Source organism: Sinohyriopsis cumingii, chromosome 4 (assembly GCF_028554795.1).
Source record: "Sinohyriopsis cumingii isolate HCF-2022 chromosome 4, ASM2855479v2, whole genome shotgun sequence".
Taxonomy (NCBI): Eukaryota; Metazoa; Mollusca; class Bivalvia; order Unionida; family Unionidae; genus Sinohyriopsis; species Sinohyriopsis cumingii.
The window spans coordinates 57,628,866-57,653,287 of NC_142964.1; the positions used below are offsets into that span (position 1 = coordinate 57,628,866).

General features: G+C 35.2%; 2 protein-coding genes across 8 annotated transcripts in view; both read left to right on the forward strand.

Moving 5' to 3' along the window:
* The window catches only part of LOC149801217 (beta-1,4-galactosyltransferase galt-1-like), a 50,955-nt gene extending 38,413 nt beyond the window's left edge, over positions 1-12,542 (forward strand). For all 3 annotated transcript variants that reach the window (XM_089955274.1, XM_089955273.1, XM_089955275.1), the window contains exon 2: positions 4,457-12,542. In XM_089955274.1, coding sequence (XP_089811400.1) covers positions 4,457-5,962 — 1,506 coding nt within the window. In that variant the 3' untranslated portion in view covers positions 5,963-12,542. The remainder of the gene's footprint in view (positions 1-4,456) is intronic.
* The window catches only part of LOC149801214 (activating signal cointegrator 1 complex subunit 3-like), a 441,282-nt gene that overhangs the window by 258,397 nt on the left and 158,463 nt on the right, over positions 1-24,422 (forward strand). The gene's annotated exons all lie outside the window — the stretch shown is intronic.

The following is a 24,422-nucleotide window of genomic DNA, read 5'->3' on the forward strand; positions in this document are numbered from 1 at the left end:
CCATGTTAATAAACTACTAAAGATTACAAAACACCATGTACATAATACTGTTTTTAGTGATAAGTATTTATTAGTTGTTTTCCAAAGAACTGATTGATTTTCTGTGGTTTGTTGATTGATCATGTGACATTTGACTGACAACATGGTTAAACCATAAGTACATGATGGACATCTTTCATGTATCAATTTTATTGTATTATAAAGCAATTCCTGATGGCTCAGCAACTTTTGTGATTAACATTCTTGATTTTCAGTTATTTAATTTAGGAAATTTTTTATTTTATTTTTATCTGGTCATGTGCATGATCAAAGTAGCCTTGGTAAAGAAATGCTATAGTAACCAAAGTCATTAAGATGGTCAGTTAAATGAGCAGAACCTCATTTTAATATATTTGCCAAATACTGATGCATACAGGGCAAGTAAGGCAGTTTGTTGAACAAGCATTTGTGAACTATTGCATGTCTTGGGTTGAACAACAGTTCTACACAATGCTTTGAAGAGAAAAAATAAAACTAAGAAGAAGTATTAACTTTATTTTTGCAGGTTAAATCCTAATTAGATTGACAATTATTAGCTTTGTCAACATCTATCTATCCCTCCACACACTTGATGGTCAGTGTTCAAGAGTTTTCTGATTGACAATCATGAGCTTTGTCAACATCCATCTATCCCTCCACACACTTGATGGTCAATGTTCAAGAGTTTTCTGATTGACAATCATGAGCTTTGTCAACATCTATCTATCCCTCCACACACTTGATGGTCAATGTTCAAGAGTTTTCTGATTGACAATTATTAGCTTTGTAAATGTCCATCTGTCCCTCCACACACTTGATGGTCAGTGTTCAAGAGTTTTCTGATTGACAATCATGAGCTTTGTCAACATCCATCTATCCCTCCACACACTTGATGGTCAATGTTCAAGAATTTTCTGATTGACAATCATGAGCTTTGTCAACATCCATCTATCCCTCTAAACGTTTGATTGTCAATCAGAAAATTCTTGAACATTGACCATCATGAGCTTTGTCAACATCCATTTATCCCTCTGCACTTTTGATGGTCATTGTTCAAGAGTTTTGTGATTGACAATTATTAACTTTGTAAATGTCCATCTGTCCCTCCACACACTTGATGGTCAGTGTTCAAGAGTTTTCTGATTGACAGTCATGAGCTTTGTCAACATCCATCTATCCCTCCACACACTTGATGGTCAATGTTCAAGAGTTTTCTGATTGACAATCATGAGCTTTGTCAACATCTATCTATCCCTCCACACACTTGATGGTCAATGTTCAAGAGTTTTCTGATTGACAATTATTAGCTTTGTAAATGTCCATCTGTCCCTCCACACACTTGATGGTCAGTGTTCAAGAGTTTTCTGATTGACAATCATGAGCTTTGTCAACATCCATCTATCCCTCCACACACTTGATGGTCAATGTTCAAGAATTTTCTGATTGACAATCATGAGCTTTGTCAACATCCATCTATCCCTCTAAACGTTTGATTGTCAATCAGAAAATTCTTGAACATTGACCATCATGAGCTTTGTCAACATCCATTTATCCCTCTGCACTTTTGATGGTCATTGTTCAAGAGTTTTGTGATTGACAATTATTAACTTTGTAAATGTCCATCTGTCCCTCCACACACTTGATGGTCAGTGTTCAAGAGTTTTCTGATTGACAGTCATGAGCTTTGTCAACATCCATCTATCCCTCCACACACTTGATGGTCAATGTTCAAGAGTTTTCTGATTGACAATCATGAGCTTTGTCAACATCCATCTAACCCTCCACACACTTGATGGTCAGTGTTCAAGAGTTTTCTGATTGACAGTCATGAGCTTTGTCAACATCCATCTATCCCTTTACACGTTTGCTGGTCATTGTTCAAGAGTTTTCTGATTGACAGTCATGAGCTTTGTCAACATCCATCTATCCCTCTACACACTTGATGGTCAATGTTCAAGAGTTTTCTGATTGACAATCATGAGCTTTGTCAACATCCATCTATCCCTCTACACGTTTGATGGTCAAGGTTCAAGAGTTTTCTGATTGACAATCATGAGCTTTGTCAACATCCATCTATCCCTCTACACACTTGATGGTCAATGTTCAAGAGTTTTCTTATTGACAATCATGAGCTTTGTCAACATCCATCTATCCCTCCACACACTTGATGGTCAATGTTCAAGAGTTTTCTGATTGACAATCATGAACTTTGTCAACATCCATCTATCCCTCTACACGTTTGATGGTCAATGTTCAAGAGTTTTCTGATTGACAATCATGAGCTTTGTCAACATCCATCTATCCCTCCACACACTTGATGGTCAATGTTCAAGAGTTTTCTGATTGACAATCATGAGCTTTGTCAACATCCATCTAACCCTCCACACACTTGATGGTCAATGTTCAAGAGTTTTCTGATTGACAATCATGAGCTTTGTCAACATCCATCTATCCCTCCACACACTTGATGGTCAATGTTCAAGAGTTTTCTGAATGACAATCATGAGCTTTGTCAACATCCATCTATCCCTCTACATGCTTGATAGTCAATGTTCAAGAGTTTTCTGAATGACAATCATGAGCTTTGTCAACATCCATCTATCCCTCTACACACTTGATGGTCAATGTTCAAGAGTTTTCTGATTGACAATTATTAGCTTTGTCAACATCCATCTAACCCTCCACACACTTGATGGTCAATGTTCAAGAGTTTTCTGAATGACAATCATGAGCTTTGTCAACATCCATCTATCCCTCTACACGCTTGATGGTCAATGTTCAAGAGTTTTCTGATAAGGCTCACTATATTACAGTTATTTTCTTTGTAGCTAGTAGAGGTTTGGGTAAATAATTTATCATTCCTGTTTATATCATTCTCTGGAAATCTACGACTTGAGTTTGTAGTTGTGTTCAGATATAATTCTGGAATAATTATTTAAATTATTCATTGAAATCATAAATAACCCATTGATATTTTAGATTAAAAATAATTTGGGATTATTGAGAACTCCTTCAAAGACATTCTGGATAAATGAAGGGCAGGTTTGACAAAAATAGGGTCATTTGTTCATAGACTTTCTCCATGTATTAGCTGGATGGAAGCATCTTACATATACCATATCTATCCATATAACATCATCCATTTGTAAGCAGTATAGACCCAGATCTTCCATTGGAAAATTGGCTAGCAGAACAGGGTCTATACTGTTTGGCCTAAGTTTGATTTTTAGTGATTATGTTCTCTATATATTAGGTTATAAAAATAGTCCAACTGCAGACAACAGAGGCCCTAATTTGCCATTGCATAATGTGCTGACAGATAAGGATCTGTGTTGTTTGTTCATTTTATCAGTCCTAAGTAACTGCATAGATTATATTTTTAATTTATTCTTTATTTGTTCTCATTTTTTAAAAGTAGTTTTCATCTTTACATCTTAATTGTTTACTTTATATGATTATGTGTTTATTTCTATTCCAAAAGGTTTATGTTCAAATGGTTTTAGAAGTTGCATACCTATACCACTAATTAGCATTTGCTCAGCATTAGATAACGAGGATAGTACTGATGTACCATTATCCAGCTTAAGTGGCATACCCAGTTTGGGTACACAGATATACATATGTAGATACAAATGGACTTAACACATTAACCCCTGGTGACAAGCTTAAGTGGCATACCTAGTTTGGGTACACAGATATACATATGTAGATACAAATGGACTTAACACATTAACCCCTGGTGACGAGTTTAAGTGGCAGGTCAGGTAGTAGCCTATTGCTGAGCTCTGTAGCATCAAGGTCATGTATGATACATTAAAGTGGTTGGTATTATAGAATGGTAGACAGATGTAGCTCTACAATGATACAAGATAATCTGGAATTTCTAGTTGCACTACAAAATACAGAGGGAAAAACCTCTTTTTTTTTACCCAATTTTTTTCTACCCAAAATTCACCCATGGTAGGAATCCGATTTTGTGTCCAGATTTTAGACTTTTTGGTCTCAGATCTAAGGCAAACTGGTTTGAACTGCAAACAGACAGATGAACCTTTGCAAAAAGTAGGATAAGATAGGCATTTGGAGTAAAAATAATGGGTCCGTTAAGCAAAAAAAAGAAAAAAAAGAACTCCAACTTTTACCCTTCTACTCATGCACGAGCCAAATAGCCAGTGATAAACAATGCTTCTAACACAACTAGGCAGTATGTTATTGGAAGATCACCTGGAAGTTGGTGTTTCCAGATGTATTCAGAAATAGCTTTCAAAAAGTGTTTCCTACTCGAATTTCAGACGAAAACAACAAAAACCTCCAGGGGTTAATGTGTTAACAGATGGCTGTAACATGAGAATTATTGGATGTAAGACAGCAAATAAAGTTTTCTTAGCCAGCATGGTAGAAAAATAACAGTTATGTAATTCACTCTAATTCTAATTTTCAGGTGCCAAAGAAATTAGTACAGTCAGATGACATGTTTCCAAAAGTCACCTTACGGTTCTATATCACTATATTATGCAGTGGCTATTTTGGTATCCTTTACGTTTTCCATGGCCATCTTCAGCAAGAGATACAAAGCGACAAAGCAGATACAACCTGGGTCAAATGGAAGAGCACATTTTACAGAATAATGGATAAAAGCAGTTACAATGCAACTAGAACAAAGATACTGAACAAAATTGATGACTTTAAACAAGAGACCAGAAGACCATCTGCTCATCAACAGAGTATGGTAAAAGATGATGTTGGCATCACTGCCTCGCATGCAAGCTCAGATGGTACTTGTTACCTTCCCCCCAACTCAATAACAAGGACATTTCAGTTCATGGAAAAAGGTGGAATTTATATCTACTCTGCATATCTTGATGAAAGACTGCCAGATAAAAGGTTCATCAGAATTATGACTCTAATGATGTCTCCCCCGAAATCTAAAAAGACTGTTAGCTTCTTTTGCCATTTTAAGGAAAACTTGGAAAAACATAATGCAAGCATTTATGAATTATGTGAGAATCATGGAAAAGAGTATGGGGGATATATGGTATCATGCATAGTGCCCAAACATGTTACAGATGTATGTCAGATTACTGTTAGTGCAGATATATTCTCAGAAGACTCTTCTTTCAAATTAGGAAGTACAAGGGCCATAACTCTTGATGTTACAAAAATAAATACTAAGCATGCTCAATATAACTATGGTGTGTGCGTACCTCCATTATTTGGAAAACTAAGACAAGAGCAGCTGATAGAATTTATTGAGATGCATAAGTTATTAGGAGTTAGTCATTTTATTTTTTACAATTTCAGTATAAAAGATGCAATAAACAAGAAAGTTTTAGACTACTATAGTGAGAGAAAGGAAGTTACAGTGATCCCATGGACTTTGCCATCTGTGATGCAAGGTGATCAGATTTGGTACCATGGTCAACTGAGTGGGCATAATGACTGCATGTATCGAGCCATGTCAATGATGAAGCATTTGGCTATCATCGACATTGACGAATTTATTGTACCTCATAAAGAGACTCGTACTTGGACTAATTCGTTTGATTCTCTTTTCAAAGCCAACACAAATACATGTGCCCTTAGTTTTGAAAGCGCTTTCTATGAGCCAGTATTCTCAGACAAAAGAGCCTCCAATTTAATTACAATGGGATCATTGACAAGATCACAACAGTTCAGCCATGTGAGGACCAAAGTTATAGTTCAGCCTGCCAAAGTGTTTGAAACAGGAATACATCATGTTAGTAAACCTCTGAATGAAGGGATGAAGGTCATAAAGGTCAACACATCAGAAGCTTACATGCACCATTACAGAGCATGTGTGCCGAATTATGGAATGAAATGCGGCAAAACCATCAATGACAAAACCATGCTTTGGTATTTCAAAAATTTAAAAGACAGTGTTTATAATGTTTTGAAGGAAATTGCAAAAGATTCTGTTGAACTATAGTTGAAAACCCAGTATGATCATAACCATTTAAGCCCTTCTTTTTTTAGCAGTCAGGTGTCTTTATGTTATTTTGGGGGAATAAATGAGTGATCAAATTGGAACTTGTGCCAGGAGCTACCCCAATACTCACTTGGCACTTGGCCACCTGAGTTATTTGGCATACCAGTGTCTCTTACCTGAATCTGCACATTGCTCAACCTGCCTGTTTGAGACAATCCCTCAGTCTCCAGTAATTTACCACATCAATCCTACTGAACCATATTCCATCATTAGAGTTTTTAGTTTAAAAGGTGGTTTTGCAAGGAGTGTTTTTATGTTAATTGGGAGAAAAATATTTTGCTTGACCAGCACTTGAGTTTATAAAACTGTTCAAGCATATACTCGGACTAAGACTCAATTTTCAAAATTCAAGTTCTAGAATGCGTTTTTTTAATAAATTTGGTTTAAAAAAAAGACCTGGAGTGTAATGGAATCCAATGAATTCCATGACACTATGATTAATACATTTTGTCTAATTCAGTGCTATAAATTCCAATCCAGTAACATTATACCAAAGAGAGTTAATATGTGATGTAATTCAGTGTTGTAGATTTCATTTAACTAACATTATGCTTCAGAGAGTTGTCCAGAGTGTAATGTAATTCACTGCTGTAAATTTCACCCTCATTAACATTACCCTTAAGAGAGTTGTCCAGGGTGTGATGTAATTATTGGCTGTAAATTTCACCCCCATTAACATTACCCCTAAGAGAATTGTCCAGGGTGTAAATTCCACTCCAGTAACATTATGCTCAAGAGGGTTACATACCTGCCTTATTCCCAAACAGTGTTTGGGGGTTTTGTGGACACAAAAAAGGAGTTTTCAGGTTCAAAGAGGGAACAGTGCACATGACTCAAAAAGTGATGATGTTCCATATGTTATTCTTTCATATAAGCCTTTATAAAATTACTGGAAATTCAGATTTCATTTTTATATTTTAAAAAAAGAGACAATAACATATCAGTTGTACCATAGTCAAACTCAAAACTGTCGCCTTTAATATATCTCTTAACCATACTGTCATTGGCATGAAATTTACTACATTGAATTACATCACACCCTGATAACTCACATAAACATACTGTAATGGCATGAAATTTACTACAGTGAATTACGTCACACCCTGGATAACTCACTTAAACATACTGTTATGGCATGAAATTTACTACATTGAATTACATCACACCTGGATAACTCACTTAAACATACTGTAATGGCATGAAATTTACTACATTGAAATACATCACATTCTGGATAACCCACTTAAGCATACTGTCACTGGCATGAAGTTTACAACTCAGAATTACATAACACACTGGTTAACCCAATTTAGCATAATTTTGCTGGCATTAAATTTTCAACACTGAATTACATCACATCCTGAAGGGTTATATAACATGTATGTAACTGTTGCATCCTTAGCTATTTATTAGAAACACACTATCTACAGTAATCATTAAAACAAATATAATTTCCTGAACACCCACCTCCCCCCTTTCTCATGCTCAACTTGATATGGAAATAATTCTTCATACTTTGATCCAAATACTATAAATACCTTTTTTCTTTTTTCTTGTGCATCTTCGGATCTGCATTGAGATACATTAGACATCTTAGAGCCTTTATTGAGATATATTAGACATCTTAGGGCCTTTATTGAGATGTATTAGACATCTTAGGGCCTGCATTGAGATATATTAGACATCTTAGGGCCTGCATTGAGATGTATTAGACATCTTAGGGCCTTTATTGAGATATATTAGATATCTTAGGGCCTGCATTGAGATATATTAGCCATCTTGGGGCCTGCATTGAAATACATTAGTGACCTTAGTGTTGGCATTGAGATGCATTAGCCATCTTAGGGCCTGCATTGAGATGTATTTGCCATCTTAGGGCCTGCATTGAGATGTATTTGTATTCTTAGGGGCTGCATTGAGATGCATTAGCCATCTTGCAGTCTGCATTGAAATGTATTAGCCATCTTAGGGCCTGTATTGAGATACAGTAGCCATCTTAAGGCCAGCATTGAGATGCAGTAGCTTTCTTAGGGCCTGCATAGAGATGCATTAGCAATCATAGGCCCGCATTGAGGGCATTAACTTCATGAATTCATCTTTTCTATCCATCCATCTGTCCATCTATCTATTCATACTGCTTGTAACTGCAGTGCTTTTACATAATTGGATGTCATTTGGTGGATCACTGTGCCTTATAAAGGTTTTGTCTTTTGAGGTCCAATTCAGATGTTTCTCTTCTTTCAAAAAAATGGTGATTGATTGAGGACTTTAAAGTGTGTTGTAAATATTTCATGAAGTTCTAAATATCAAGAGTTTTACAGATTTGAAAAGATTTGAACTTATATATATATATATATATATATATATATATATATATATATATATATATATATATATATATATATATATAATCTCACAAACTGCATGCATGACCCTCTGGCCTACTGTGTGACTATTTAACCAACATAAGCATGTAACAGTTAGTTGAACATTTACACCTAGCTGACTGATTAAATTGGTTAGCAGGCCAATTATTTTTGTATCATAGTTAATTGACAGCTTCATTACATATCCAAGAGTCCCATTTACCACCTTCTTACCTAAAGAGAGCTTTATTTATATTGTAGCACAGACTAATATTGTACATACTTGCTTATAAGTTGAGTCCAACTGCATAATACACTCAGATCTGTCATTGCATTAATGCACCAGCAGATCTGGGTCTATACAGTTTGTTAGGAGTAATTAGTAGAACAGATAACAGATCCTGAACAGATAACATGTTAAGTGATGGCAGATCATGGTCTCTGCAGTTGGACTCAACTTATAAGTGAGTATATACAGTATCTAATTCATATGGTAATGTGTTTTGAATTTTCTTGTATTATACAAATGCATCCAATGCTTTTTTTAAACCAGATTAGTGATACCATGATATCCTCTGTCTGTCCTGCTTTTAATCTGCCATTAACACATTTTTTCTTAATCGTACTATGAAAATTTTGAAATTTCATACAGTCGTTAGATTCCAAGTATGGTTACAGTCTGTGAGATGGGATATCATCTTTAGCTTCCACCCTAGTAAGTGATCCCAATGAAAGATGTCAGAGGGAGAGTATACAGAAATTGTAATTACAGTGACATTGCAAATATTTTCTGACCAAACTTCATGTATACTCTTTTAGCAGGAATTCTGATTTGACATTATGCCTCAGGGTCACTTTTTAGGATGTGGGAAGGAGTAAAGGGGGTGCAGAATATCTAGAAGAAGTTACTATGGGATTGGACAGAAGGCAGAACCATTTTGCCCTCATTTGGATACTCTGGTTTTAGAGATGTTTAAGAAACAATGGGAAAACTACCAAAATGGCATCAACATCACTGTATATGAATTTCATGTATTTGTATTTCTCAAAGAGAGAACATTTGATGATTTTCTAGAAATAGCAAATGAATGTGGACATATTTCACAGATGTGCATGTGTTTTGTTTGAATAGTGCTGACATAACATTTGATAATGATACACATTTGTTTTCATTTTATCTAATGCCTACATGTATATCAGAGATTCCTGTAATATTTTGTCTATCAATTCAATATTTATTTAAATTACTTTTTAAATTAAACTGTACATATGTTGTTATTATTGAATTTAAATTATTTTTTACATTTGGCATTTGCCAAAACTTTTATGAACATTTTTATTATATTTATATTAAGCACATGATGTTAATGTTCAATTTTATTTATTTACAAGTATCAACCCAAGCTATGTGTCCAGGTCCCCAGTTTATCTTAGTGTTAAATTTTTTGGGTGTCCAACTTTCATTCCAAACCCAGTTTCTGGGTCAACAGTTTCCATAAAATTCTCAAACATTTCTACCAGATTCAGAGTTTAAATTATCTTGTAAAATCACCTTTTCGTTTTCAAATTAACATTTATAAAACCATTTTTGATCTTGAAAAAAAAATGAGTTGTAAAATTACTCAAATTTGAGTTAGTCCTCCAAAATGTCCTCAGAGGTCTGGCAGGAATTCAAGATTTTATGATTGCATTTTAATTCCTGTTACCTGCTGATTAATTGCTCATTGACAAAGTAATTAATTATCAACTGATGAAACAATTAGAAAGATATGCAGATTCATAGTTTGAGGATGAAAGTGTTTAGTGAAATCAGGGCCTTGACCCACTGAAGCATTTCCTTCCATGACATTCCATGTATATAAACACTGATTTCCACTTTCAGAGACTTTATTCTCATATAATGTCAGTGTCTGTTGCTTTAAATGTGCAATAAGGTTTTATTTTGCTTTCAGATTTTCTTATATAATGCCTCACAGAAAGTTTATTCCTGCATGAAAAAAGATGCAGAACTTTTTTATTTATTTAAAACTATTAAAAATAATTTGTCCTTTATCCATCATTCCTCATGGACAATAAATGACTTCCACTACCCCATTCCTATGGGTTAAAAGCGAGTACCAGCGGGCATTTACCCCAGAGTAGGGCATCATTTCAAAAAAATCTCCTGGCATCTGTCTTTACCAAAGTTTGCAGGTGGTTTGCTCTTGGGGTAAGGAAGAAGCTGATTCATTTTGCACTGCAAGGTACATATCAATGTGACTGAAAGAAGAAAAATGGTGTCCGTAAAATAACATTAGTTTACAATCACAGACTGAAGAAAAATTTGCATTTGGCTTCCACATTGAATAAGGATTAAGGCTGTAAATTGTGGGCTCCAAACGTCAAAAAGTCACTGGCTTACAAATAAAAAATATAATTTGGCTCATGCACACAAATTTCATTTCTAACCCGTTTACAATTCACAAAAGTTTGTGGCTGGCTTACTCTTTTTGAGAAAGCAAGGAGTGTATTGATTTTGGGGTCAAGTGGTTAAAGGTCAGGATCACTAAATGAAAGTAGAAAAATGTTTTTTGCATACTGTCTTTAGTTCGAGACTCTGTTCATTGGCACATCTTGGTTTAATACAAAACTAGTGAATTGTTATTTTCACCAAGATTACATTCTCCATCAACCATGTTTATGGGTTTCTATTTCGTACAAGCTTTATATTGCATATGTTGGCATGATTTGTTGTGTTTCACTTCCTCATTGTAATACAATAGGATAATTAAATTCCCTTACAGAATGACTAATACTACAAAGTTGTTTTTACCATTCATTCGGATTTTATTGTGTTAATGTGGTATTATATACATGAAAAATTAAGCACTGAGTATTATGTTTTTTTATGCCCATTAGTAAATGGCATTGCATTGGGTTTGTCTGTCCATCCTGTATTATAAACATAATCCATATGTGTATGTTGCACAGTTGTTGTGGATGCAATTACTGCCAGATCTTTCTAATGACTGGATTTGAAACTTGTCAGATATAATTGATATGAAGTCAGTATGCTCTTGTTGTTTTGCTACCATGCTCTGACACTTGTACTAGAGTTATGTCTCTTGCCACTTATACTTGAGTTATGTCTCTTGTTGGTGTTAAAGGTATGTACCATATATGACAGTTCTCTTGTACGCAAGTTAGACATGCAGTATTTATGAATTGTCCTGAAACTTTGCAGACATTGATATGAAGCTAATATGTGCATAGTTAAGTCATTATAGAATGTTGACTTTTCCAGAGTTATGCCCCTTTTATGGTAGTGGCTGTGTATACTTAGATACGATAAATCTTGTATGTGCAACTAGAGTTTTTGATGCATTGCATAGAAAGTTAGCAGACATTTGAGGTCAGTATTTGCATATCATTCTGTCATCAAGTTTTGACATGTTCTTCCAGAATTATGCCCCTTTCTGATGTTAAAGATAGCTATACTCTTTATTCTAATTCTTTTATGTGTAAATAAGTCCTATAACTTTCATTGAATTTGCTCAGAAGTTGGTAGACATTGTGGACATGAGATCAATGAACGCATATTGTTTGTCATTTTTACTGGTGTCGTAGAGTCTAATGTTTATATTATGTATGCTATTTATTGTCTATCTAATAAATCCCACAGCTTTTCATGAATTGATGTGAAACTAGGTAAGACATTATTAGCATCAGGTGAACATAGTCTATTGTCACACTGATGATTGTTTAGGCTTGGTTTATTGTCACACTGTTGATTGTTTAGACTTCGTTCTATTGTCACACTGATGATTGTTTAGACTTATTGTAAATCATTCCTTTTTTATCCATTTTATATATACATTCTGCAAAAGCTTTTGTTCCTTTCTACTTCCATTAGTTATTCAGGGGATTATTGGGGTGGGGGGCATTTATGTCATGTTGACATATTTTGGGATCCTTAGTTTCATTTAAGCTGATAGTCTGAGATAGAAAATACATTTCAACTTTGTTATTTATTATTTTGTTCCAAACCTACTGTTTTTGTTTTACATGGAGACTTTAATTTTTCTTGTTTTGAAAGATCTCACAGGGGGAAAGGTTTAATGTTATTTCTGGTTCTGAAACTAAAATCTTGTCAATAAAAAATATTTTGTTTTGTTTGTGGGTCTTGTTTTTTTATCTCTGGATTTCATATTTTTTTATTCCTGTGAACTCATTCATTCTCTTTTAGTACTAATTTCTTTGTGGTTGTGCCAATAATGTCAGTACAAGGTATCATTACTCAAATTCTTTTTGACATGGTATTGATAGAGGAGACAGTCTTGTCATCTAGGACATGACACTGATGAGGTAGAGGGTCTTGTCATGTTGGACATATCAATGTCATGTTGGACATGACACTGATGAGGTAGAGGGTCTTGTCATGTTGGACATGGCACTGTTATGTTGGACATAACACTGATGAGGGAGAGGGTCTTGTCATGTTGTACTTGACACTGATGAGGTAGAGGGTCTTGTCATGTTGGACATAGCAATGTCATGTTGGACATGACACTGATGAGGGAGAGGGTCTTGTCATGTTGGACATGACACTGACGAGGGAGATAGTCTTGTCATCTTAGACATGACACTGAAGAGGGAGAGGGTCTTGTCATCTAGGACATGACACTGATGAGGAAGAGGGTCTTGTAATCTTAGACATGACACTGATGAGGGAGAAGGCCTTGTCATTTAGGACATGACAGTGATGAAGGAGACAGTCTTGTCATCTTGGACATGACACTGATGAGGAAGAGGGTCTTATCATGTTGGACATGACACTGATGTGTGAGAGGGTCTTGTTATCTTGGACATGACACCAATGGGAAAAGGTTCTTGTCATTATGGACATGTGGACAGTTGTACTCATTGGGTCTTTTAATTTTCTTGTCTGAAGGATCCACAAAAAATGAAAATCAGTCTGCATTCAATAAACGCTATTTAGCAATACAGTACTCCCTCATTTTAATGAGCCTTGAGAGTAATACTATTATATCACATTATAGTGAGACTAACATAGTTGGTACTAAAGTACATTGACCTCATTTTAGGGTCACCTAATGAAATGGGATCCATGTCTATACATGCCTTATAAAAGGAACTATATTACAATGAGGGGCCTTATAGTGAGCAAGGGCTGTATTTTGTAGGACTACATGTAAGGTTGGCAGCCTATTTTCTCCCAGACCCATCATACTGAATATACTCACCAGTTAGGTCCAACTGCAAACAACATAGACCCTGGTCTGCCATCACATAATGCACTGGCTGATCAGCATCTGTGTTGTTTATTCTGTTGATTACTCCTGCATGGAACCAGATTGATCAGCACATTATGCAATTACAGATCTGGGTCTATGCAGTTTCAAGCTGGACCTGACTTGCATGTGAGTATACACAATAGTTAATATTGAAGATTCCCAAGCTGCATAGACCTAGTTCTGTCATCACATGCAATGGCAACAGCTCTTGATCTATGTTCTTAGTACAAAATCACAAGTAGAATAAACAATGTGTTGCTGGATTCATGTTAGATTTGGTTAACATGGCTAATGGTAATCGTCCAGTACTAGTATTCTGGGTATTACAAAACACCTTGTGGACCAACCTGTTTTGTTTTGGTTTTTTTTGTTAAAAATTTTACTTCTTTAAGGAACATGCTATGTGGAATAAGATTAGATCATGGAACCAGAAGAACAATAGGATGACCTGTTGTCTGTTGGAACAAGTTGCCATTCGTACTGTCCATATAGGTACCACAAGGATTTTTACCATTTCTTTGGAGATCATTGCTTGGTTTATATTTGTGACAGTTTTCACTGTTGATCTTGACACTTAAAGAGATGATATATTGCAGCTGGATCCAGGTTTTCTCAGGAATTGGCATGACTTGTCCTCAGAATGGAAGATGTCCTTGCAGTGTCTGCAGTAGAATGTGGCAATAGAACTCTATTTAGTCCCTCAAGAAGTTTAATTGTTTCCAGCCCATATGTAGATTCAGGTTGCTGAATGCCTGCCAGAACTTAAGATTGGTGCAGTCAGGGTTGAATTTTGAAAGTTCCTCTTAAAATTGCCATTATTTGAATGTGATTGACATTATAGGAAATGCAGAATCCCTTTGAATTTGATTTTGATTCCAACTACTTCAACTATACAACTCAACCACCTAATAAATGCGAGTATTTGGAGCTCTTCTAGTGAGGTTGAGTTTGGATTAGCTCTGGGATATTCTTAATGAGTTTAGTGCTCCAGTGCAAGTGATTAATTGCCTTACGTTGTATGGAATCTAGTTTACTAATTGATGTTTGGTTAGCTGATGCATAGACTTGGCATCCGTAATCTATTTTTGCTCATATAAGTGCCTTATATAGTGTTAAAAATGTTTCTTGGTTGCCCCCACCCCACCCGTAGTTCCCTTGAGGTTTCTTAATAGACTTAGATCAGCTTTACATTTTTGGGTGAACTCTTTAATGTGATGTTTCCATGTTAGGTTTTCGTCAAGGAACATTCCTGGGAATTTGGTTATTTTGACAAATTTTATTATTTTCCCTTGTACATGTATGTACAGTTTAGGTATTTCTATTGTGTGGCAAGAATATAATGGCTTCTGGTTTAATGTTGGATATTTTAAAACCCTATTTATCTGCACACCGACCTGTTTGGTTTAGACTATCATGTATTTGCCGTATGACTGTTTTGCTGTTTGGATTGCCTGCTTTCCATATCCCGCTATCGTCATCAAATTGGGATAGATCTACCTTATTTTTGTTAATTATAGTGTCAAGGTTGTTTGCCATGATGTTCAATAAAGTGGGGCTAAGCACGCTACCTTGTGGCATACCATTTTATAGGATATATATATATCTGAATATTGATCCCTACCTTGTGGCATACCGTTTTATAGGTTATATATATCTGAATATTGATCCCTACTTTTGTCAGTATCTTCCGATCTGTTAGGAAATCTGCTATCCAGTTATGTATGCGGCCAGTTATTTTATATAGATTAAGTTTCGCATTAAGACCTTTTGTCCAGACCAAAATCGAATGCTGTTTCTAGATCAAGAAATACTGTGATTAGATGTCTATTGCATTTGCATTTTGCATGAAATGCTAGCTTGATGCTTGCTTCAAGTCTGAACAATTGGTCCAGGGTGGATCTTTTGTTGTGAAAGCTGCTTTGTGTTTCTGCAATGTAGTTGTTGCTTTCTAGATGGTATTTTAGTCTGTCATTAATCACTGTTTTCATTATTTTGCATGTTATCAGTTAGAGATATGGGTCTATATGCATTAATGTCATCTGGGTTTTTGCCAGGTTTGGGTATTGGAATGACGATAGCTTTTTCCAACGTTTGGGTAGTTGGCCCTTCCGCCAGCTATTATTAAGTAGATCTAGTATGATTTTGGTTATGTTTTCATGGATGTGTTTGTATATTTCATAGCCAAGTTGGTCTTCTCCGGTTGAGGTTGCCTTTTTCTTAGCAAGTGCAACTATCCATTCTGATATTAAGAAGTCCTCATTTAATTTAGATTGTTTGGATCCTAGGTCAGAGAAGAGGTTTGGATACTTTTGTTCTACATTTTGGTGGTGCTCTTGGAATTTTTGGGTATTGTTGGAGTTTCTGCTCATGCTTGCAAAGTGTGATGTCAAGCAGTTTGCCTTTTCTTTGTTGGTTAGATTTCCTGTCAATTTGGGAGTTGGTTGCTTGCTTTTTCCCTTTATTGCTTTTGTCTTGTCCCATACCTGTGTTGCATTGGTTTTAAAGTTTATGTTTGGGCAGAAGTCTTGCCAGGATTTTTCTTTTGCATTTGGATTATTGTTTTCAATTCTTTTTCCCTATTTTTGTAAATCCTAAAGTCATTGGAGTTTCCTGTGTTTAAATAGATTAAGGGCCTTTTTTTTATAGTTTTTTTTAAGCTACTTTGCATTCTTCGTTCCACCATGGGATAGTGGGTTTAAGTTGTTGTTCTCCTGTCCTGGGTATACTTATTTTAGCTGCCTTAGTTAGGGCGTTCATTACATTTAGATTACATTGATCGATGTTATCACTATAAAGATCTGCTAGAGTTATTGTAGAGAGGGGGATTTTAAATTTATCCCAATTGGCTTTGTCACACCTCCACCTTGGTATGTTGTTAGTTGGGTGTGTTTGTGTCATTATATTGAGGGTGAGTAGGATAGGGAAGTGATTGCTTCCAAGGGTGATGCTTTGATCAACTTCCCTATCTGAGATTTGGGCCAATTTAGGAGTGATTATGGTGAGGTCGATTGCTGATAGTGCACCTTTGATGGGGTCTAATTTTGTTCCTGCTCCATTTTAAGGATAACTAGATTGGATTCAGTTGTCCATTTTTCAAGCAGTTTTCCTCTTTGGTTTTGCATTATGTTATGGGTGTTCAAATCCCCTCATATAATATGATTTTCCTCTTTGTCAGTGGTAATTTCTCATAGTGATTAATTGCTATTGGATTATCTCCCCCTGGGTCATATACGTTTAGCACTTTTATAGTATGCTGGCCAGTGTTAATCATGATGGTTTGAATTTCTATTTGTTCAGGTGCATCTTGGTTTTAATCTGGGGTAATTTCTGAGGTGTTTGGAAATGAATCAGTAATATAAGTTGCTAGCCCCCCTTTTAATTTACTGTTTCTTCTATTTTTAGTATATACAGTTCAGTATCCTGGAATTTTGGGGGTGGTCTTAGAGGCCTGATTTAGATGGGTTTCTTGTAAGCAGATAATGTCAGGTTTAGGTTGGTCGGAGTTTATTTTTTGGATTAGCTCAGGGATATTCTTAATGATCCCGTGGCAGTTCCACTGCCACAGTATCAAGCATTTACATTGATTGAGATACATATTGATTATTGATATTTACTATTGTTATGATTTTGGTATGGTTTACTATGATCTCGATTTTCGATTGGCAAAGAATTTGTTTATTAATTTGGTTAGCACTTGATGAGTCATGTCGATTGGGACATGATCATTCTTTGTATTTTGTACAATGCTATTAGCAGATTCACTAATGAACCGGAAGACAACATTTGTAGAGTACCTATTTGATTTGGTGGCTTGATTATTCCTTTCTTCTGGTGTGCTAGTGGGTTTGGGTAATTGGTTTGTTTGATATCTGGGTACTTGGTTATTATTACAATGCCTACTAGAATTTATTGTAGGGGGTGTGTTTGGTTTGGGTGGTGGTGTTTTGCTTATGTTAGTTTTCCTGATTTCTTTATTCTTATTTTTGCTAGTGGTTATTTTTTTTGGCGGGGGGGTCTGTTTTGTTTGATTGGTGGTAATGTCCAGTTCTGAATATGTGTTTTTTGGAGGGGTTGGGGTTTTCAGATTTTGAATGATATTTAGTCTTGCTTTTTTATGTGATGTGTGGTTTGAATCCATACATTGCAGTACAGCAAATTCATGAGCAATTAGGGGTGTAACTAGGATTGAAATTTAAATTGGGTTGCAAAAGTCACTTATTTTCTAGTCTGTGCTTCCCTTAAATCTGTAAGGACTTAAAGAACAAAGAGTAAGTTTGTACAAACCTACCTTCCTTAATTTTATTTTTCAATCTCACTAGAACCACACTTGTTTGTTTTTTTTAAATAGCCTTGCAATCCAATTTTCACTCTGCTAGACAGTACAAGCATGCCACAGTGGGTAAAATCTTGTCTTGTTGATTGTTGTCACCGTTTACAGTACAGTAGCATTAGGGATGAATCATATGATAGCTGGCTCAGTGAGGGAGAAATCTGTATGCAGAATTCTTGCCGTATCCAGGATGAACAAGTAGCTCACCTGCATGATGTGTGCAGGTGTCCTCAGTGTAAGCAATACTTAAATTTACAAGTATTATAAAAGACATCAGACATATGTAACTTTAACATTTATAATATTTAAACAAGCCCAATATAATAGCCTGTTTAAATACACAAAAGATTTCTTAACAGACATATAATTTTTACATCAGATTTGTACATTTTGTGCATTTTGACATGTGAATAAAAGCTTTAAAAAAAAATATTTTGGATTTTTAATGTAGCTTTAACAATTTTTCAGTCATATCACTACGATGTCTGCAATGTGGGATGAAAAATTGTGCCCTTGTTGAAAAATACATCAGATGTACAGACAGTCTTTCAATAAATTTTGTAAAAAAACAACAAAAAGCATTGGTATAAAATAATAAGTTAATTTTGATAGCATTGAATGAAACAGTAATTTGTATGGTTTAGTACCATAACTAAATTTCACAAAGTAATCATTAAATGCGATAAAAGATTTGCCTTCTGGAGCACATGCCATGTGACATGTTTAGTGTGTCTTGTATTTAAAGGTTAGATATGGAGGTTTCTGTTTAAATATATTTTTTAGCTCTACTGGTCGTAAACCAGAAGAACATGGGGGAACACATCATCAGTCACCCATCCATTAGCACAAGTGTAGCTACCAGTAGTCCACTTAAAAATCACTTCTCCAGAAGATTGGATGGTCATATCAGCATGGTCTGATATCAGCATGAGGTTTTCACTAAAATGTCTAATAGGTCCTAAATGAAAATGATGACAATCTTACATCCAGTATTGGTCACCATGGCAGCCATCTTCAGAATCTTTTTCTTCAGAAGAGAAGTTATATCAACATGGGGTTTCACCAGAAGATTTTTTATGATATATACCAGTAGTTGGTCCTAAATGAAAAATGTGCTAATCCGACCTCAAATATCTGGCTGCCACACATTCATGTTATTCAAATGCTTGTTTTTGCTGTTCCACCTGGAAATATGGTCTTATGATATTTCATTGGTCCTAGATGCATGGTCTTATGATATTTCAGTGGTCCTGGATGCATGGTCTTATGATATTTCAGTGGTCCTGGATACATGGTCTTATGATATTTCAATGGTCCTACATAAATGTTGTGCTGATCATCATCAATATGACCATCACAGTGGCCATCATGAATATCTTTTCATTGCTGAAGAATATCAGAGATGGTTTCAACACTTACTTAGCAGCTGGAAAGAAGAAATGGTCTCATACTGGGTTCCTGAAATAAGCCTTTGACCACTAGAGCATAATGCAGTCCCATTAAAGGACTTTTGTAATATATTTCTTGGCCAAATTAACCAGTCCAAACAGTAGTCATACAGGAACTATGTTTGCCCTCAAGAACTTTAATTTGTCTATTTTTAGGTCTGATGTTATTTATAAATCTGACGTGGGTATATTTCTTAATTTATCATGTAAATATGAGTACAAGGATAATATACTGTAAAAATCACATTATTTTAGTGACAGTAAGTTTTAGTGACTCTTTAATCTCAGCATATGAACTTTAAAAAAAATTCTTGAATTGCAGATGGGCAAAAATATATCAGTGTTTGATGGTGGTTTTACCCCATCTAAACCAAACTGATGTCTTTTACTATGCAAGACCAAGGAATGAAACATGGTCTTCTGTCCAACACAAGGGATCATAATTGGTTTATGTTGTTATGCAAGACCAAGGAATTTAAGAAGAGTGGTCTTTAGTCCAAATCATGGGATCATTGCCGATGCATGTTGTTATGCAAGACCAAGGAATGAAGAGTAGTCTTCTTGTCCAACAGAAGGGATTATCTCCGATGTTGTTGTTGTTGTAGAGTTTAAGGCAACTTTTCAGCACAAGATTGGCTATACATGGCAGCTAGTAAAAATGTTGGAGGTAGAACCCAGGAAAACCTGGAAAAGAACCACCGACACACGAGAAGCTACTGGCAAGCTTTCTCACGTACCCACATTGGCCGAACCCAAGACTCGAACCCATGCAGACAGAGGTGAGATGGCAATGATCCATAACAGTGAGTGCTTTAGCCCTTTCTGCCATCTATTGCAATGCAAGATCGATGAGTCAGGAGTGGTCTTTTGTCAAGGGATTATCACTGATGTCAGTTGCTATGCAAGACTCAAGAGTGTAGACACTTGCCCCGGGCTGGTGACTTAAATAAACTCACAAGCCATAACCGAATCCCACAAGCCCTGACTGAATACCACAAGCCTGGACTCCGATTTCCACATGCCCGAAATTTCCTCTTTTTTTCATTAAATATTGTCATGCGACATTGCAATACATGTAGTACAAGTCAACTATAAATTCAATAGGGTTCAAAGAGGTTTGAAGGTAATGCAGTGTTCATCACCACACTGGCGTGCTACACAATGCAAAACTTATTCAACCAAGAGTGCTGAAATTTAATTTTGTTGGGCTTTGCTGATAAGCTAACCTAACTCAGTTTAAAAAATGAATTACACTTTAAAACTAGTGCGACAGTTAAAATGATCATGCTTTGCATTCTATGTATGCAGCCAGATCTGACTTCAAAGAAACATTGCCACTGTTCACAAACTTATCAAAACTATAATACATCTTAAACATTCTAATTCAAGGCAATAATATGTAATAACGTTTGTTCTTGTACATGCATCAATCATCTCTTTGGTTTAGCTATAATGGGTTGTACCACTTCCTGATCCTACCTATACAAGTTAGAAAAATGGGTTCACCCACTACAGCCTTCAAACACATCTCACTAGATATTGTCAACCGTTTAAGTAATATGTGAAATGGTGGTTTATACCTGACCTCTTTGCTTTTAATTGGTGCTATTTAAACTGCCCAAGGGATATTTTTAAATCAGCTCCAGTCATGACTGTTTACTGTTTAAACATGCTACATGTAATGGGCATATACCGAAAGGAGGGTGGGTGGGTGTTTTTGAAGATTTCTTGAAACATGACCATGGGGTTTGGAAGTATAAAATTGTAATTTTAGCATGACATGCCATGCTTCATTCTGATTAAAATCAGATCTCAATTTCACATAGGACAGTGGTGATCTGGTTTAGATTGTGCTGTGTTATGGAAGGTATGTCAACATCTTGAAAATATATTTACACATTTCATCAGCGCGATCAAAGTTTCCTCAGGCAAATAAAAATATTTTTGACAAGCCCAACATGCATCTCATTTAGAATATAGGACAGGCCCAATCTAAAATTAGAGTGACCCTGGGTGTCAGACTATCAGATTTTTTAAGCACTGAAAATGTCATGGGAAACACATAAAATTGTTCAAGTTAATATTAATACTGTTCTGAATGTATATACCAGTTTTACTAACTTATAAGTTGAGTAAAACTGAAACAACAAAGATCCTGATCTGCCACAGCATAATGCACCTTCAGATCAGGGTCGTTATTATTTGTTTTACTGATTACTCCTAAGAAACTGCACAGACCCTGATCTGCCATTGCATTATTCAATGGCAGATCTTGGCCTGTGTAGTTTACCGTTGAATGCAACTTATAAGTGAGTATATATGGTACATTATGCACTATATCCCAATGTGTGTGCTTATTAATATACAAAATCACAGCTAGTTATGATAATGTTTATCACTGTCACTATTATCACCAAAGACAGTATTTATATTTTATTATCAGTATAACATGCTGTCAGTGTTAGGCATGCATACTTATGTTTTGACGCACTGCTGCTAATTTTTTATTAATTTTTGGACTGATGGCCTGTATTACAAATAATAATAATAATAATAATAATAATATAATTATTATTTTGTTAAACCTTAAAATGATCTTTCATGCCTGAATTTGTGATCCAAAATAGAAATATTCAGCATATGTTTCATGTACTAGAAATATTCAGTGTATGTTTCATGTACTAGAAATATTCACCGTATGTTTTATGTACTAGAAATATTCAGTGTATGTTTCATGTACTAGAAATATTCAGTGTATGTTTCATGTACTAGAAAATATTCAGCGTATGTTTCATGTACTAGAAATATTCAGCGTATGTTTCATGTACTAGAAATATTCAGTGTATGTTTCATGTACTAGAAATATTCAGCGTATATTTCATGTACCAGAAATATTCAGCATATGTTTCATGTACTAGAAATATTCAGCGTATGTTTTATGTACTTGAAATATTCAGCATATGTTCCATGTACTAGAAATATTCAGTGTATGTTTCATGTACTAGAAATATTCAGCATATGTTTCATGTACTAGAAATATTCAGTGTATGTTTCATGTACTAGAAATATTCAGTGTATGTTTCATGTACTAAAAATATTCAGTGTATGTTTCATGTACAAGAAATATTCAGCGTATGTTTTATGTACTAGAAATATTCAGCATATGTTTCATGTACTAAAAATATTCAGTGTATGTTTCATGTACTAGAAATATTCTGCATATGTTTCATGTACTAGAAATATTCACCATATGTTTCATGTACTAGAAATATTCAGTGTATGTTTCATGTACTAGAAATATTCAGTGTATGTTTTATGTACTAGAAATATTCAGCATATGTTTTATGTACTAGAAATATTCAGTGTATGTTTCATGTACTAGAAATATCCAGTGTATGTTTCATGTACTAGAAATATTCAGTGTATGTTTTATGTGCTAGAAATATTCAGTGTATGTTTCATGTACTAGAAATATTCAGCGTATGTTTCATGTACTAGAAATATTCAGCGTATGTTTCATGTACCATTTATATCACTATATCCAACTAAAAGAGATTCCAGATGACTGAGTGGTCTCAAGCGCTTGCCTTTATGGATTACTGCCATCTCACTACTGAATGCATGGGTTCAAGTCTCAAGCTGGACCAATGTGGGTATGGGAGAGAGCTGCCAGTAGCTTCCCATGGGTCGGTGGTTCTTTCCAGGGTTTTCCCATGTTCTTCCTCCACCATATACTGGCCGCCATATAAAGCTTATCATGCACTGTGTAATGGCATAAAACCCTAAAACAACAACAAGGTATCTGACTAAAACACAAGCCGATATTTTGTCACAGTGACTGGTGATTTCTCTTTCTGAATATAGGGAACCAGTCTGATAACTAATGTATTGCAGATGAATAATACCTAATTAAAAAAGAGAGATCTTGAATAACAGTAATTTTTTTAATGAAGAGACATAAATCTAATTTTCTTTTTGTTTTAACATTAATTCATATATATCATGGTACCTCAAGTCCAAGTGATACTATTTTTATGTATTTTATGTCACACTCACACATTTTTGGGATGTTCTGGTGATAGTACATGTGTCAATGCAGTATATATGTATCTATCGATCAATTGTTATAGCTCAAGTTCCTCAACAGGCAGTAGCTTATACAGTATCTTATATAGAGTGCATCCAGTTCTTGTTGCTTCATTGACATCTTACTAAATACTAGCCTTCCATAGTCTTATGACTGCTGACGTGTCTAGCATGTCCCACATAAAGGACAGTGTTTGTTATTGAGTATAGCCGAATCAATCTACTACCACTCTCTACATTATTTCATTAAAAGGGTTAAAATCAACATTTTTGAGGTTTGAAAATCGGCATTTGAATCATTGGTTGATGAATATTTACTGTTGGCTGCCTAGTCACATTGGTATTAAGGGTAGTAAAGGAGACAGTACAGCAGCCAAAGCTACCCAGCAATCATCTATTTTTTAATGGAAGAGTCCATATGCTGACTTCAAATATTATATAAATCTCCATTTTAAATATACTTTGCAAAATATGGGGAATGAAAACTCCACAAACATGGATTATAACATCAGACTCATTTTTCAAGAGTGGCGTCCTTCTTTTCGAACAAATCGCAGAGATTTTCCCACTCACATCAAGTCACAGTGCAATACTGGACTGGTGCATACCTCCTGAAGAGTGGACCTCAACCAGAGTGCATTCCCATTGTGTCCACTGACAGTGCAACACACTTTTGTCAAGTGTATTGATTTCCACCTTATGAGGTTTGGGATGTGAACTCTGTTAATGGAACTTTATGATGATCTGCCACACAAGAAAATCTTGGACTTTTAACATAATATAGTTTATTAAATAATTTGACCCTCATATTTAAGGATTTTATCTCTTTTGCCATTATTTTTTAATATAATATACATTTTATAGAATTTTAACACG